At 33.4% G+C, this 16963-nt stretch overlaps 1 protein-coding gene across 4 annotated transcripts in view; it reads left to right on the forward strand.

The window, feature by feature from the left end:
- The window catches only part of LOC128996318 (alpha-catulin), a 64662-nt gene that overhangs the window by 36199 nt on the left and 11500 nt on the right, over positions 1 to 16963 (forward strand). For all 4 annotated transcript variants that reach the window (XM_054421567.1, XM_054421568.1, XM_054421570.1 and 1 more), the window contains exons 4-11: positions 876 to 1085; positions 1930 to 2147; positions 3373 to 3556; positions 5598 to 5846; positions 6751 to 6910; positions 7946 to 8061; positions 8529 to 8579; positions 9114 to 9401. In XM_054421567.1, the coding sequence (XP_054277542.1) occupies positions 876 to 1085; positions 1930 to 2147; positions 3373 to 3556; positions 5598 to 5846; positions 6751 to 6910; positions 7946 to 8061; positions 8529 to 8579; positions 9114 to 9401 (1476 nt within the window). The remainder of the gene's footprint in view (positions 1 to 875; positions 1086 to 1929; positions 2148 to 3372; positions 3557 to 5597; positions 5847 to 6750; positions 6911 to 7945; positions 8062 to 8528; positions 8580 to 9113; positions 9402 to 16963) is intronic.

A 16963-nucleotide genomic window follows, 5' to 3' on the forward strand; every position in this document is an offset into this window, starting at 1 on the left:
TGACCACGGGAGATGGTCAGTCAGCCGTGAACGCGGAAGACGACAATAATGTCTACACGACCACGGGAGATGTTCATGATTATGCCGCGACCACAGAAGTCGAGAATGATGTTCCGTTACCACGGGGTTATTCAGGGTTTAGCGGTGACCGGGGGAGACGATGATGATGTTTATAAGGACGCAGGTAATTATCATAATTTTGCTGCGATCGTGGAAGACGATGATGTTCTGTTGCCGCTGGGAGTTGTTCAGGGTTTAGCCGTGACCGCAGGTGACAGTGACGATGTCTATACGATTGCAGGAAATGTTTTTAACATAATGGAATCAATAGAACCGGAATTGAGAATCGATTTCTAAGTATCGGAATCGGAATCTAAAATTTCTGGAATAGATCCATCACTAGTTTAAGGGTAGAGAGGATGTCCTCAAATGTAAAATGTTGTATTGCAGTGAATAAATAAATACTAAGAAAAATACCTGTATCTATGAAAATTTCAAATTGTTTTGAATGGTTTGAATAACTGAATAGTGTCGAGTTTGACCTCCATTCAATATACTCTATGAGTAACACTTAAACAATTACAAATGTTTTGTTACTGCTGTTGTTTGTAACAATAAAACTGTGCTTCATAAAACGTTCTATACAATCTATTGATCCATGAAACATTAGTAGCCTATATCTTCCACCTATAATTGTACATATCTGTTAAGACATAAAACAGTCTTTGATCTGTGAGCTATATTATAGTATGAGTAAATATTCAGTAAACTTCTAAAAATAAATTTTTTAAGGACTTGCTCTCCAAAATAGAATTATTCTCCAAAAAAACTAACCTTCCTGCAGAATTATATTATTAAAAAAATGAATTTTACAGGTTGCAAGAAGTTTAGGAAGATTAGAAAACGTATCAAATTTCACAGAATTTGTGAAAGCCTTTAGCCAATTTGGAGCTGAAATGGTAGAACTAGCTCATCTCACCGGGAACAGACAGAACGACATGAAGGATGAAAGAAGAAGAGCCCAGATGGCAGCGGCTCGACAGGTCCTGGACCGGTCCACAATGTTGCTTCTCACATCTTCCAAGGTAAACATTCAGGATATTTGTTCAATTTATTTTTGTCGTTTACACTTACAATCTATGCTACTAAACTGAGAAGTCTCTCTTTCCATCTAGCAAAAACCTTTACACTATTTAAGTCAACATTTCACATATTAAGATAACGTATAAGCCCGGGTTCAGGATGGACCAAAAAGTGTTATAAGTTAGGTTGAAATCTGAAACCAATGCCATGTTGGGTTTTTTTCTCACTACTATATTCCAACTGGTTCCATCTCTATGTTATGATTAGTTTTGCCTATGTAGCCAAAAGCAAGGTACACACTGTACCGATGCAAGACAGGGCCCTTGTGGTTAGTCCCCAAAGATAATTTTCTAAATCAAGGGATTATTTTTAAAAGTAAAGGACCTGGTAATTGGCCGGATTTTACAATTCACATACCAGTGTCGACACATAGTGGACACAATTTTGATACTCGATACTCGATTAAACCCGCAGTGCACTCAGCAATCACAAATTGCAGACACTGGGGCTTTAGTTATAACAAAAGGTTCACAATTGGCCCCAGGTTCTTTTAGCCCTCTTGGGGCACTTTGTCTTTTGCTGCGTTTTTCTGGAATTCTCAGTCATGACATAACTGATCATACATAAAGTGCGGATTGGCTAGTATCGTAGTGAATAAAGATTAAAAAAACAGCCCTGGTGACAGATTTGAACTAGCCTACTTGGCCTTAATTCAAGCTCATCAAAAGCCTTGCTTGAGCTTTAAGGACAGCCTTAGTAATTTACAGTGCATATTTCATATTTTTAGCTCACAACAGATTTTATAACCCATTACATTTTTAGTACACTACCATTTCGATGTTACAGGCATGTCTTAGGCACCCAGATAGTTCATCGTCGCGTGAGAACAGAGACACGGTGTTTTGTCAGATGCGGCGTGCGATGGACCTAATACACTACGTAGTGAAGGACGGGGTACTGGACGGAGGTGAGGGGCTCGGGGACGAGAGTGAAGAGGACTGGGATGGAGGCAAGACCGTCACCTCCGCCATGAGACACTTTGAGTCCACGGCTGAGATGACCAGGTAAGTGTGTGAGAAATATATAAAGGATAGGGTACTGGACGGAGGCCAGGGACAAGAGTGAGGAGGACTGGGACGGGCAAGACTGTCACCTCCACCATGAGACAGATTGAGTCCACGCCTGAGATGACCAGGTAAGAGTGTGAGAAGGATATAAAGGATAGGGTACTAGACGGAGGCGGGGGTCTCAGGGACAAGAGTGAGGAGGACTGGGACGGGGCAAGACTGTCACCTCTACCATGAGACACTTTCAGTCCACAGCTAAGTTACTTTACAATCTGTTCTATAAATACGATGAACAATCAAAATGTTATAAAATACACCATTATTGTTTGGACATTAAACAATTGCTAAACACAATACAATACAATTGCTACAACAACACAACACAACATACAATTGCTACAAACAACACACAACAACAACAATACAATTCAAATACAACAATTCAAACAATTCAATACAATACAATTGCTAATCACTGTCAACAGCAATTATTAAGGTCCAGAATTAAAAGGATCTCTTGTGTCTATAAATCGTGTCTGCTACAAGATCGCGCCACTCGTCCTACACTCATCTCCATTCATACTTGTCTTAAAATACTTTGTACCATACTTTGTATGGTCGCCATTTCAAAGAAAAAGTATTAAAGTATTGTTGTTTGAGCAAGTTGAATGCTAGATTATTTGGATGAGATTCCAATTTAGAAAAATATCTTTTAGGCCTACTTAAATTAAATTTATGATTTCTTCCTTGACTGTGGGTATCTTAAGGTGTTCATGCAGTGTTCTGTTGGTGACGTACAAAAGGTGTGTTTAACTCAAATGTTTAAAGAATGAGTTTAGAATAAAACAAGATTTCTGTATGGCTTTGCTATGGACTAATACCTGCTATTTATTTAGCCAGGACCATTTATTAAAAGCCCAAAATGATCAAAAACAGCTGGGCTCAGTTTCAAATCATCAACAAGCTTAATTGACTTTTGTCACAATGACACTGGTGAATTTTTTATTATCAGAATTGTACCCAGCTGTATTTAGGGTTTATCTAAACTGTGCTTCATATGCACTTATATTTACCGAACAAATAAGTACAACGACAGCTGAAAAGATCACCGTTTAGTGATAATTTACAAATATTTGACGTGAAGAAGCTTCAGACACTTCCTCAAGCCACGTTTATTGAATTTATCGACTACATGATCAATTCATCAGTCTTCTTGCCTCAGGTTGACCCTGCTGACTCCTGCCACCAAGGAGATGCTAAGCTCAGCAGTTGATACCATCGTAGAGCGAACACAGGACTTCACAGATTCTGCGTACACAAGTCACGAACACAGAGAGAACATTCTCCTACTTTGTGACAGAGTCAAGATGGAGCTTCAACAGCTGTTGCGTCTGGGTGACACTTTGGTTTGTAACACGTTTTTTAGTAATTTATTTTTGAATTTCTTAGTAGTTAATTCAGAAGTCAAAATCAGCAGCAGGTAACTTTCCATGCTTTTTTTTCAAGAGCGTTATTTAGAGTGGAGGGAACTCTAGAATAATAGGCTACTGTACACAAAGCAAAGAAAAAAAATGTTGCTGCCAACGACTTCCTAACAACTGAATATTCCTTACTCAAAACCTTCCCTGGTTAAAATGCTGTCATGTTAATAGTAAACGATTACATTTTTTGTGAATTGAGTAAAGTGTTTCTTGGGTCAGGACAAAATCTTTCACATTCAGATAAGTCTGCTGTGCTAATTTAAAACCCTATGCCCTTGTGTCCTATTTTATATAATAAACAATTGTATTGTACTTTTAACTCAGTTTGAAAATTAAGTTTAAGTGGACTATTTACAAAATCCTCAAAAATGATCCCATATCAGTACCTAAATACTGTAAGCCTATTATTATAAGTAGTTGGTACATAACAAAAGATACACCTAACAGTGTGAGATATGCTGATTTACAATCAGATTAAACCAGTAAGCCTTTAATCCAAAGAAGCCTCACACTGATGCGACATCAGTAGATTATAATCTCGAGCCTGCAACAGTTGCGGTTTTTATGTCTCACTTTAAGGGTTTCCCACGATCATGATGCCACTATTATGTATGTCAATGTCTTAGTAAGATATCTAGTCTTCAGTTTACAAGAAAACTTTATACTAGCTAGTCCAATAACTATAGTAGCAGTAGGGATGGACGAGATTGGATTTTTAGTTCGAGACGAGACGAGACGAGATTTTTGATTTCTCATAAAATTTCGAGACGAGATCGAGACGGGATTTCCCTTCTCATACACAACGGGAAAAGCACGTTCAAAATTTTTACCTGATTTTGTAACATTGTTAGATGACTGTTTAAATACAAAAATAATGATAATAGGCAAGAATATTTACAATCTTTTATTAAAAAACATCAGCATAACATTTTTTTATTAATCACGCCTAACTTATTAAAAATGCCTACAATTAGGAAACATAGTGATATCAGTTAGGATAGAGTTCAACTTATCCTAAAATAAAATAAATCATAAAATAAAAGCAATATTAATTTTTATAAAATAGTTACTTGTTTTGACTTTTTATAGTAATAAAACATTTCTCACACTGCTTACACTTAACAAAACTTCTCAAATGTTATTAAAGTAATATTATTAAAATAATTAAAGTAATATTTACATTTAAAGAATTAATTAAATAAGAACACATTCGCAATGGAAACGCAACTACAACACGCTCCTGTATTGCGGGTATTGCATTAACTTTCTGCAGGCGTTTTTATTTTTTTATTTATTTTTTTTTTATTCTCGTCTCGATAAAAATCTTGGCCAAAAAGAAATCTCGTCTCGTGTAACGAGATTTAAAATTTCCCGAAAATTTCCCGAAATTTCGAGACTTGACCATCCCTTAGCAACCCTAACGGGGAAAGAGTGTGAAATTATAATACTTACTCTTTCGATCTGCTACAAAAATAGCATGTTGCCCCATTGACTATAAAAGGTTACATATTTTCAATGATTAACAACATTATCGTGGAATAAACAATGTTAAAGCATAGGTTTAAAATATATTCTATTTAATTGCTGTTTATCAACTGTGTCACAGTGTTAGTTTGAGAAGTACTTGAATAATAAATGTAAAAAAAACTAATTTGAACATAAAATGTTCATACTTTTCCAATTCGGAAACTAACCAATCTCTATATCAATATAGCTTTGAAATCCCTGAGGCAGTAGTCCCCCCCCATGTAAAACAAAAAAATATAAGCTATACAAACTAATTATACATGAATTGAAAAAGCAGAGACAAGTTTTGAAGAGACAAAAGGGAGTATAAGAAACTTAGTTTGCCGCCGAAAGAAAATAAATAAAGGTTCCTGCTGTGTTGCACGTCATGTAATTCCAAACATTAAATTCTGAAGGACATTTTTAAAGGAAGCCATTTTTGAAAGACATTCTTCCCTAGGACCAGCCAGACAGTTATTCTCCCACAAGAGAGATGGAGTCAGCCGTACTAAGTTGTCTAGAGTCAACGAGAGATCTGCGTACGCAACTGCAGGCGACGGCGCGAGAACAGAGCGCAGACATTGAGCGGCTCACACGCTCCAGCACAGACTTGGTACACACTCTGCGCAACACAGCGCTATCTGCGGACCAAGACAGGCTGGAGGAGGGTGGCGACAGGTTCAACGAGATGGTCGACCATATACTGGAAGTAAGTTGGTGATTGGTCGATGATAATACATAACGCAATCCTTATCCCTTATTTATGTTTGGGGTAGTGCACCATCTCATAATAACGATATATGTTATCAATTATCAGTTATTTGAGATGGGAGGCGCGTAATTTAAACCAAATAGAGTGAATGATGGGTTTAGAATGGTGTAAGATGATGTGTGTAGCTTTGTTATTGACTAAGATCAGCTGGTTCATTAATCAGGATCATTTATTTTAAGCCCAATGATCAGGAACAGCTGGGTCCGGTTTCGAACCACCAAAAATTACTGACTCAAGGAAGATGAAATGAGTGGTCTAACCTACCCGAGAAAAGATTTCCAGACAGTTGATGCACACACAAAGTTCATAATACAATTAATTAACTTTATATTTTGCCCCATCAAGAGAAAAACCCCCCTTTGAGGTCCCCACTCCCTGGCAACAGCCTTGTTTGCCTTATTGCCTTGTTCTGCTTTATGGAGGCTTCTTCATAGTGCCATACTTCCTCCTGGAGAAACCCTCTTGAAGGGCCAAATATAAAATTAATTGTGTTGTGTGCACTTATTTATTGTGTGCTATAAACTGTCTGAGTGAGTGAAATGTTTTCTTGGGTAAGTTAGGTGTGTATTCATTCTTCCTTAATGTATTCCTAAACCAAGTGCTCTTCTCCCCGAAAACATATTAAAAACATAGTGATGGATTTGAAGATTTGTTCAAGAGCTCAGTGGTACATAATCTTCAAGAGCTTTGAAAATATTTAGCACTGCAAAAAGGTAACTGATATTTAGAGGGATGATCGCATAGAGACGTAATTAACATCCTTATGCTTACCGATGGCTAGAAAACTCAACAAAAACATGTAAAGCTCAACCAAACCTAATCTAAATTTACTACTTTACAGGTATGTAAGATAATGAGACATATGGCTACCTCAGAAAGTTTGCAAGTGTCTGCTAGATATACTGAGATCAACTTGAGGATATACGGACCTCAAGTAGTGACTGCATCTCTCACCCTCAGCCAACATCCCACGTCCAAGATAGCCAAGGAGAACCTAGAAGGTATACCACTGTAAATCTAGGGTGTTCATCTAAATTTTGTTCTAATAACTTATTTTCCATAGTCCAGTTTATTTCAAACACCTTCTTTTTGCTTCAGAAACCAACTTCTGCTTCAAAGCAGATACTTTTGTTCCCTATTGCGCTGGCTTCTCCGTTATGATTGGAAAGATTTCCCTGATAACTTATTTACAAATGTCACTAGCTTAATATTTTCTCAGCCCCTTTGTCTACTAAAAGGGTAGAGTCTTGAGTCTATATTTTGATCAATATACTGGTGAAATAGAAATGGTCGTTTGATTGTCAGAGTTTTTTGTGAACAGATGAGAAAAGTTATACACAGTGATACAAGTTTAACCCTTATAGAGCTATGGCTCTTTAACCAAAGCCACACTGAAAAGTGCTTGGAGATTCGAACCAATATTGCAAGGTCTTGGGGGAAAAGTTATTTCTTCCTTTTACCCATTATATTTTAGAGATTTTTCAATTTTTTTTTTACATGAATACTAGTAGAACTAGAAAATGATGATGTTACGGTTCAATATAAAATTTGGTCCTTCAGTGTAAGAAATTGTATCTTAGTCTGACCTTATTGGCAGAGAATTAAGTATTAACTAGCTACCAAGTATCAATTTACAACCAAAATGAATTCTAACACATAAAATTTGAACTATAATCCTCAAAACAAACAAAAGCATGAATTGCAAACGATTTAAGATTAGTCTTGGCGTCACTGAAAAATAACCAATAATAAAACGTAAAAAAGTTGACCGTTAGCGACACTGAAACAGCAAAATGAACTGGTGATTGATAATTGAAATTTTTAGACTGAACTGATGATTAACCATACAAATGAGTCCACGGAATTTTTTGCATACCATGAAAGAAGAGTTGTTCTCAGCTACACTCGCAGAAAATCTGATAAACTACATGGCCGCTGTGAGCGACTCCGTAGCATTAGGGAGGCAAATATGCTTCTGGCTCAATTACTTGTCTGTATTTGCTTAAGTATTACTCTAAGTTATTGTTTTATTGCAGTTTTTGCAGACATGTGGCAGGCCCTGATGACAGATGTAGTCAATGTGTGTAAAGATGTCATTGACAGTTTGAGACAACCTGAGAAACAGACCTACATGTCTCTCCCAAGACCAGGGGTATGTAGCCTTTGTTTTAGTTTCAAATAAAGAAAAAATTTGGGTTGAATAGGCTACTATACACTACACCTCAACTAGCAATTAGATAAATAGTTTTTACGCCAAACAACTCATATTAACAATAAACGTATAGTACATGATTATAGGTTGGGAACTATTACAATTGAATGGATAAAGACTCCGTTCATATTGACGTGTCAAATAAATTATCGAAGTATCAATTCTACCACCAAGCATAAATGACCTTGTGGCAATTGATGAAACCTAACCTCTCCTCCCGAAACATTTCATGCCCATACTCACTCAAAAATAATAAAAAGAACATTCAGGAACGGCAATTTTTAGCATTACTTGTCAACAATTTAGCTTTACTCTCAAATAGGTTAAATAATGTATCTAGTTAGTAGTTATCTACTACTTCCTTTTCTAATGGTTTAATTTTATGATATGACTTTTTATTTTTGCAGAAGCATGGAACGACCAGCAAGCCTTTAAAACATGTTAGATTGGATGTGGATGTAAGTACTACCTTACTAAAAGTTTCAAGGTTTTCAACAGTTAAATGCACAAGGACAAATTTTATCTAAAACTTTGAGTCCAATGAACCATAAAATGAAATAAATAAGAGTAATTTATTATTTCTTTAAATAAATTTTGACTTTAATTTATCCAACAGACTGAGATGTGCATTATGCATTTAGCCTATTGAAATATGAATGTCTTAGTAAAATACTTTCACCAGCCCCACCACTAATTGTCAGATTGTCAAATAAAATGTACCGTTTCTTACTTATATTCTTTTTTTATAACATTCTAAAGTTACAATAACATTACTCTAGGAGTTATGAACAGTTATTAATGCAATTAATTACTAAAAGCTCTGTTATATAAATTGTTGAACCATATTATTTTAAGTAATAATTAAGAACAGTATTTAAAAAGGTATATTTTGAAGTAATTGTTGAACTGTATTTTAATTATTGAACCACTGAAGTAATTTGTTGAACAGCTGGGGTATTTTAAAACCATATTTCAAGTGATTTTTGTAACAGGAACAAGAGAAGATCGCCAAGACGGGGCTGGAGATGAAACTTGCGACATCGGAGATGGAGGCGGAGACGGAGCGATGGCAAGAAGGTGGAACCGGGGGGGCGAACATGGACGAGAACAATGACATAGTGAAGCGAGCCCGTAACATGTCTCGGATGGCGTTCAGTATGTATCAGTTCACCAAGGGTGACGGACCGCTCAAGACCACGCAGGATCTGTTTACGCAAGCAGAGTACTTTGCGGAAGAGGCTAACCGACTGTACAAAGTCGTGCGACAGTTCTCATACCAGGTAATGCTGAACTCAGAAATGTAATGATCACTATCTGGAAAAATAAAGAACATTTTTGTTTACGATAACACTATTAGATTTACATTTTAACAGAGGGGTTAAAGTGGTAGTTGATTGTTAAAATAAATTAACTTGTTTGCCTGAGTTCACGAATAAGTTGTTCTTCTACCCAGATAGCAAACCCCAGAAGCTTTTCATATTGTTCTAACTTAACTATCATGTTTGAAATGATGATGGTTGGCAATTTGGAGGCTCAGTCGGTAGTGCAACAGACTACAAATCTACAGGAGCGATGTCATGGGTTCAGATCCTTGTGTCTGCCACTAAATTTTATCAGTACAGTTCACTCTTGTTCTTTACTGGCTCATCAATAATTGCTTTGCAGAATATGTTTCAGCACAGGCCCGAGACCTATGTGGCAGGCAAATGCAAGGTTAAAAGAGGTCCTCAATCTTTTTTGTTAAATATAAATTATTAGTTATACAGGCAGTTGAACATTTTTTTGAACAAGATCCATAGAAATGTGCCATCTGCGATGAAATATGCTAATCGGAAAAGTAGACTGATTCACTCTAGAACTCAGGAAAATAAGGTAATTTATTTTAATACTATATACGATTCTTGAAACTGGGAAGTATATGAAATTTCTTACACCGCCAAAAATCTTTTAAATATACTAAATTATGTCATGCAGACTACAAAGGTTAAAAGTAACTTAACTAATAAGGTCTAAAGAAGATGTTAGTAAATAATTTTACAAACCATGGTAAATAAAATACCATTTTATTTGGTTCCTTTGACAGGAAAAACAGTTTAACAAAGTAAAGTCTAAAATCCTTATCAGGTTACGATTTTAAAATATACTTTTCTGTCCCGTTTTTTTTTTTTTTTAACATAAGAATAAGGTTTAAAATTGAAATATTTAAAATTCATCCCATAAAATTCTATGTGAAAGCTTAATATTTTCCATACTAGCAACAGAGCCCGTTGTAGTTAAATACAACGGTCCCTAGAAAGTACAGTAGTACATAATATATGCCCTTGTAAGTACCTGAACATTTTTTTAAGAATGAGATTGTTTATAAAATAAACAGATTTTTTAAAAGAGTAAAATAATGAAAAACACAAACAATTTTACAAAAATATTTTATTTACAGTATTTCTTTGTAAACAACATTCTTTGAAAAGACTTCATCTCTGATTGTTTTAATAATCTTCCTTGTTCTTTGCTAGGGATAATTTTAATTTTTATGTCTTCAAACCTTAACCCTTGATATTGCAACATACAATTGTCCATGGCTGAATACTGGTGCTGGAAGGTATATCCCAACTTTATCCAATGTCTGGCCTTGCGCTTTGTTTATTCTTATTGTAATAGCAAACGCTAATTTTAAAGGAAATTGCCGTCTTTTTAAAACAAATGGTAAATCTGTGTATCTACTTCATACATCATTTTGCAGGCTTCTGCAAATGGATTATACTTTGACATGAATAAGCCTAATGTTTGTAATAAATGTTCATTGCATCCAGAGTTTTCTTTGATTTTCATTCTTTGAGCAGTAGCCTCATCAGGATCGAGTATGTACCACTGAGCATATTTACGCTGCTCTCCATTTTCAGGATGTAATGTACCAGCACGATGATAAATAGCGCCATTTATTCTAAAACAATAAGGACCATAACTTGAAGGGGGGACTATTTGTGCTCCCATCGAAGCAAAAGACAGGGAGCTGTTAATTGAACGGATATTGGACTTAAAGTTATCGGAATAAATATTGTTATTAGTCATAAGCTGTTCAAGTAATAATGCAGTTTGAATCCGTTCTAATGTAAATTTTCCTTTTGAGCAGCATCTAGAAAACATTTTATCACCAGGTCTTTCTCCGACAAAGTGTTTAGCACCACAGAATTCACACACTTCACTAAGACTACCACATGAGTGTAACTTTATTTCACTTTCATCGTTTATATCTTTTAAGGCTTCAGGCACAAAAGTAATAGGTAGCTGTAAACTATTATTTACATCACTATTGTTTCCCCCTCCTATTCTTGTGTGATGAGCTGTTGATTCACGTCTGCCAGAACATGTTATCCTTTTTCTATTCTTTGCTGGACGTCCTTGTTTGCAGGTTGAGGAAGCTGCATCATCTTTGAGTAAAGTGTTAGTCACATTATCTTGTTTTGTTTCATCTTCTGTGTCTCCATAACATTTTTTTCTTTTTCCATTCTCCGCTGGACCTGTGTGATGAGCTGCTGATTCACGTCTGCCAGAACATGTTTTCCTTTCTCTATTCTTTCCTGGACGTCCTCGTTTGCAGGTTGAGGAAGTTGCATCATCTCTGAGTGAAGTGTTGGTCAGACTATCTTGTTCCTTTTCCTTTTCATTATCTGGGTCTCCATCCTTTTGATTGCTTGATAAACACTTTTTTACCCCTTGGAGTAAATCTTTATCTATACTATAAATCGGTTTCTTCAATTTATTTTTATGAGCTGTTGATTCACGTCTGCCAGAACATGTTTTACTTTTTCTATTGTTTGATGCACGGCCACGTTTTGATTTTGGTAAGATTACATCTTTTCTTGATTCTCAGGCATACTATCGTAATGCCCAGCATCCACATTTCCTGAGAATCGTAGTTTATAGATTGTTGTGCCTTCACCAACCGTTACAAAATAATCCAATTTCTCAGCATATATTTTGAATTGGCAGTCAAAAACTCTTGCTGCAGCTTCGATTTCGACATTACCGGCGTATTCCCCATCTTTGGTCATCAAATTTCTGTATCCCGTCGCGTTTTTTACTTCTAGTCTATATGTCTTATCCCCTACGATAAAAGGAGAATAGTAGTCCCAGTTATTGACGACTTCATCAACTACTGTGGATCGTATATCACTGTATCTGGATTGAGATTTATGGCATAAAAATGAGACACTTCTAAAGAAACAGTTTCCATCACCAACCATGTAGTGAAGAGTAAAGTTATTCATTTTTCAACTAATGTAAAATATTGAGTTTATAATTAACAGTTCAAAATAACGAATATTAAATACTATTTTAAACTGTGAATTATAAATTAAATTTGAACAATTTATAATTGACAGTTTAAAATAATAATTTTTGGTTATGAAATCCATGCATCACTTAACTTCCCAATACTTATTAATGGTACAGATTAAAAACATCACTTTAGAAACACACTTTACGGACCTCAACCACCAATTCAAATAGTAAACAACTAAATGTAAACAAAGAAAAATCAAGGAAATAACAATAAAACAATCAGCTGTTAAACTGTAGGTTAATACATGTGTTCCATATGATCAGATGATGCTTACTGGCTAACCCATTATTACTACCATAAATAAATAAAACTCAAACTTTACTAATTATTTGGAAATCTACACAGATTTTATTGACCTATTAATTAATAAAATCAGTCCAATACAACTGTAGATTTAGTTGTAGAAAGTTAACAAAAATCTCTCCAATTCAATATTTTCTCACCACAATAAATTAGGAGGTTGCTAAGCTTTTTTGCAAATAACTCTTAAACGGTGAGGAAATCGACCAAAGTGGAAGGTGATATTCTGAAAGAGAATAAAATTTGCTACAAAGTACTCTTTGGCGTTTTTTGAAAATATTCAAAAAAAGCAACCTAAAGTTAACTATAAATAGAAATTTTAAAATATAAACTAAAAAAAAAACAGTTTTTAATTTATTTTTGCTTTTTATTCTTTATTTACCACAAATATTTAATAAAATCAAACTTTCATAATTATTTGCAAATCTACACAAATTAGGCTTTCCAACAATACATTAGTTAACAAAATCGGTCCAGTAGAAGTCTAGATTTAGTTGTACAAAGTTTAACAAAAATATCCCTAATTCAGTATTTTTAACAACTAAAAATTTGGAGGTCACTTATCTAATTTGACAATAACTTTTAAATGGTGAGTAAATCGTAGTAAACGCACGTGATATTCTGAAAGAAGATAAAATTTCCTACAAATTACTTCTGTGTATTTCTTGAAATTATTTAATAAAGGCAGCCAAAAGCTGACTACAAATATAAACTTGAAAATAAAAACCTGAAAAAACAGTTTTTAATGTATTTTTGTTATTTTTATTTTTCCACCACAAATATTAAATAAAATCAAACTTTCATAATTATTTGCAAATCTACATGAGTAAGGCTTTCCAATGATTCATTAATTAACAAAATCGGTCCGGTAGAAGTCTAGATTTAGTTGTACAAAGTTAAACAAAAATATCCCAAACTCAATATTTTCTCATTATTATAAATTCTGAGGTTGGTTAGCTTTTTTGCAAATAACTTTTAAATGGCGAGGAAATCGACCAAAGTGGAAGGTGATATTCTGAAAGAGAATAAAATTTCCTACAAAGTGATACCATACACTTCTTGAAAACACTAAAAAAAGGCAGCTAAAAGTCGCACCCAAATAAAAAGTGTGAAAAACACCATTTTCAATGTATTTCTTATGGAAAACATGTTTTTTTGAAATTTTTCACCATAAATCATAATAAAAACAAACTTTCATAATTATTTGCAAATCTACACGACCTAAGCTTTCCAACGACCCATTAATTAATAAAATCGGTCCAGTAGAACTCTAGATTTAGTTGTACAAAAATTTTTAAAACTGAATTATATATAGAATAGATTATATTACATTGCTCTTTTTTTATGTGTACTTGTATTTAAATTGATTTAATTCCCCTTGTGGTAGTTTTTTTTCCTTTTTGAAATTCATTGATACAAAACACATAAAACATAAAAAAATAAAATTTAAAAAATGCAACCATCGAGATATACCCAATGATCTATCTACTTACGGGAAAATATATACGATACTAACTAGATAGAACTTCACAGTATATTTTTCATTCATAAATGTTGTGTGTAATTTATTGTTTTTGTTTTAAATGTGAATAATTGACTATATTTTGTGTTTTGTATATTGAACTGCTATAAGTTTTGAACACTGGTTTGGTGATGCTAGTGAACAATCTCTGAAACAGAAATCGTGCATTTCTAGTTAATTTGCACAACAGTAGTGATCCCATATACTACCTTTTCACTAGAAATTTAGATACATCTTAATCTTCATTCATAACTTTTCCTTCACTGTAGATATTCTATATTTTATTGATTCCTGAAGTATTTATAATAGTAATAAGTTTAAAATGTAACTGTTTCACAATAATGTAGGCTATATAAAATTGTAATATTGTTAGCATATATATTTAATATTTGTGTTATATTTTTAGCAACACATTTCCATAAATAGGCTACCTAACATAAACTTACTGTAGTAGCTCTTTAAAAAGTTGGTAGAAACCATGTTTATACAGGGTGTCCATAAAAAACGTTTCAGGCCTCATACTTAAAGGAAGAAAAAGGTTTATGTGCAGGAATGTCCGAAAATGCATATTTATTTATATCCGCCATTTTGTTTTTATATATAACTATTTTTTTTATTTTAAGTTTTTTCAACCGATGATTATGAAACTTGGTAAGAATGTTAACGTACACAATACCTCTTATAGGAAAAACAATAAAGTTGGCCCGATTGTAAAATTCAAAATGGCGGCCATTTAAACTTTTATAATTTTAAATAACTCAAAAACGGATAATTTTATCAAAAAATGTCAAGATTACTTTTTTTTAGCGCTTTTAATTTCCTATCAAACATTACCAAGGTCAAAAAGATTAAACATATAACTGAAATAAAACTTTTTTTGTGTAAAAATAAGTAATTAAATAACTTACGTCATCAATCCATGAATTGTTGTGGAGTACGCGTTTCATAGGATTGATTCATTCAATTCATGGATTGATGACGTAAGTTATTTAATTATTTGATAACTCAATCCGTTGTGCTACAATCTCAACATTATGTAAAAATAAGGCAAAGTTAGTCGGGACGGGGTGCACTTCATTTTGCCTGATCTTACAACTAAAAAACGTTCTACTGTATTTACTTTTTTTTTGTCCGATCTTTTTGATCTTGGTATTGTTTGATAGGGAAGTAAAAGTTCTAAAATAGTATTCTTGACATAATTGATAAAATTATCCGTTTTGGAGTTATTTAAGTTAAAAAAATTTAAACGGCCACAATTTTGAAATTTCTTGTCAGACTAACTTTGTTATTTGTTCAATAATAGATAGGTCTTGTGTACCTTAACATGTATACCAAGTTTCATAATCATCGGTTGAAAAACTTCAGATATAAAAATATTTTTGTATAAAAAACAAAATGGGAAAATATGCATTTTTGCATACCTTCACATAAACTTTTTTCTTCCTTTAATATGATAATTCAAATCCCAAAGTCCTTAAACGTTTTTTATGGACACTCTATATAAAATATTAAATTATAGTAGTAAATAAAGCACAACTGAGCACCCTGGAATATAAAATATTATATAAAATAGCTTTTATATGTTAAAGGAGTCATTATAATGTTTAATTATAAAATATTTAAATAAAAGATCTAATTTTAAGCATTTGTAAGTGAAGATTATGTTTTTGTTATAGGTAATGATTAAATTCAAATAAGTAAATTATAATTTAAAAAATAAAAGGAATGACGTTTTCAAATAATCATGTTATATTTCAGGAATGTTTATCATTTTTCATCTGCAACTAAAATGCAAACCGTAATTAATTGTTATAATTGCCTACATGTATGCAAACCATATCTATAGAATATTAATATCAAGTATAACAATTTGACCGGATTCCTCCTCTACAGTGTTTACATGTCATTTTAACTTTCAGTTAATTTTAAAGTTTAGTGAATCATAGTGCTTTAAAATTAAAAAAAGCTCAGTAAAGATTGATGGATACAGTTGTGATTTAACTTGTGGCACAATACAAAATAATGAGAAATACTTAAAGCTGTAAACAGTTAAAAAAGGTCAATATTTTAAAAGTAAATGTGGCATTTCCTGTTTGGTCAATTCTGTTCCCATTTGCATGCTGAAATCATGTTCACTAGAGGCTCTTTTTTAGTAACCACTCGTCAAGAAATTTTTTCCCTAAATTAATTATTAAATAACTTATCAATAATTTCCAATTTAACCGCAAGCTATAAGAAACTGAAAGTACAAACAAAAATATGTCAAAAACACTTGTGATAATATATTTACACTTATACTGTTCACTCACAAGACGGTAAATACATATAAAAGATGGTAAGTCGGGATCGATTTCGATTGGACACCCCAATCATCATCAGACCCAATAGGCAAATGTTTGCCAACAATTCGTTGTCACATAGTAGGATTTTGACACATCACATATGATTTTTGTTTTTAAAAAATTCCCCCGCCTTAGCAAACCTGCTGACTAAGAGAATTTCCATTTCTCATCTGAATGATTTTCATTTTAATTTATTTTAATATCATTAGGTTTAACGAGTACCTAGGTTTGCTACTACAAGGAATCAAAACTAATAAAGTGTGTAAAATATTAATAGCTTAGTATAAAATACATAAATTTGCCAAGTTTGATCAAAATATAGTATGCATAAACAAG

This window comes from Macrosteles quadrilineatus, unplaced genomic scaffold, assembly GCF_028750875.1.
Source record: "Macrosteles quadrilineatus isolate MER2022 unplaced genomic scaffold, UCM_ALF_1.0 Scaffold_6__1_contigs__length_79288215, whole genome shotgun sequence".
In the NCBI taxonomy this organism is placed as follows: domain Eukaryota; kingdom Metazoa; phylum Arthropoda; class Insecta; order Hemiptera; family Cicadellidae; genus Macrosteles; species Macrosteles quadrilineatus.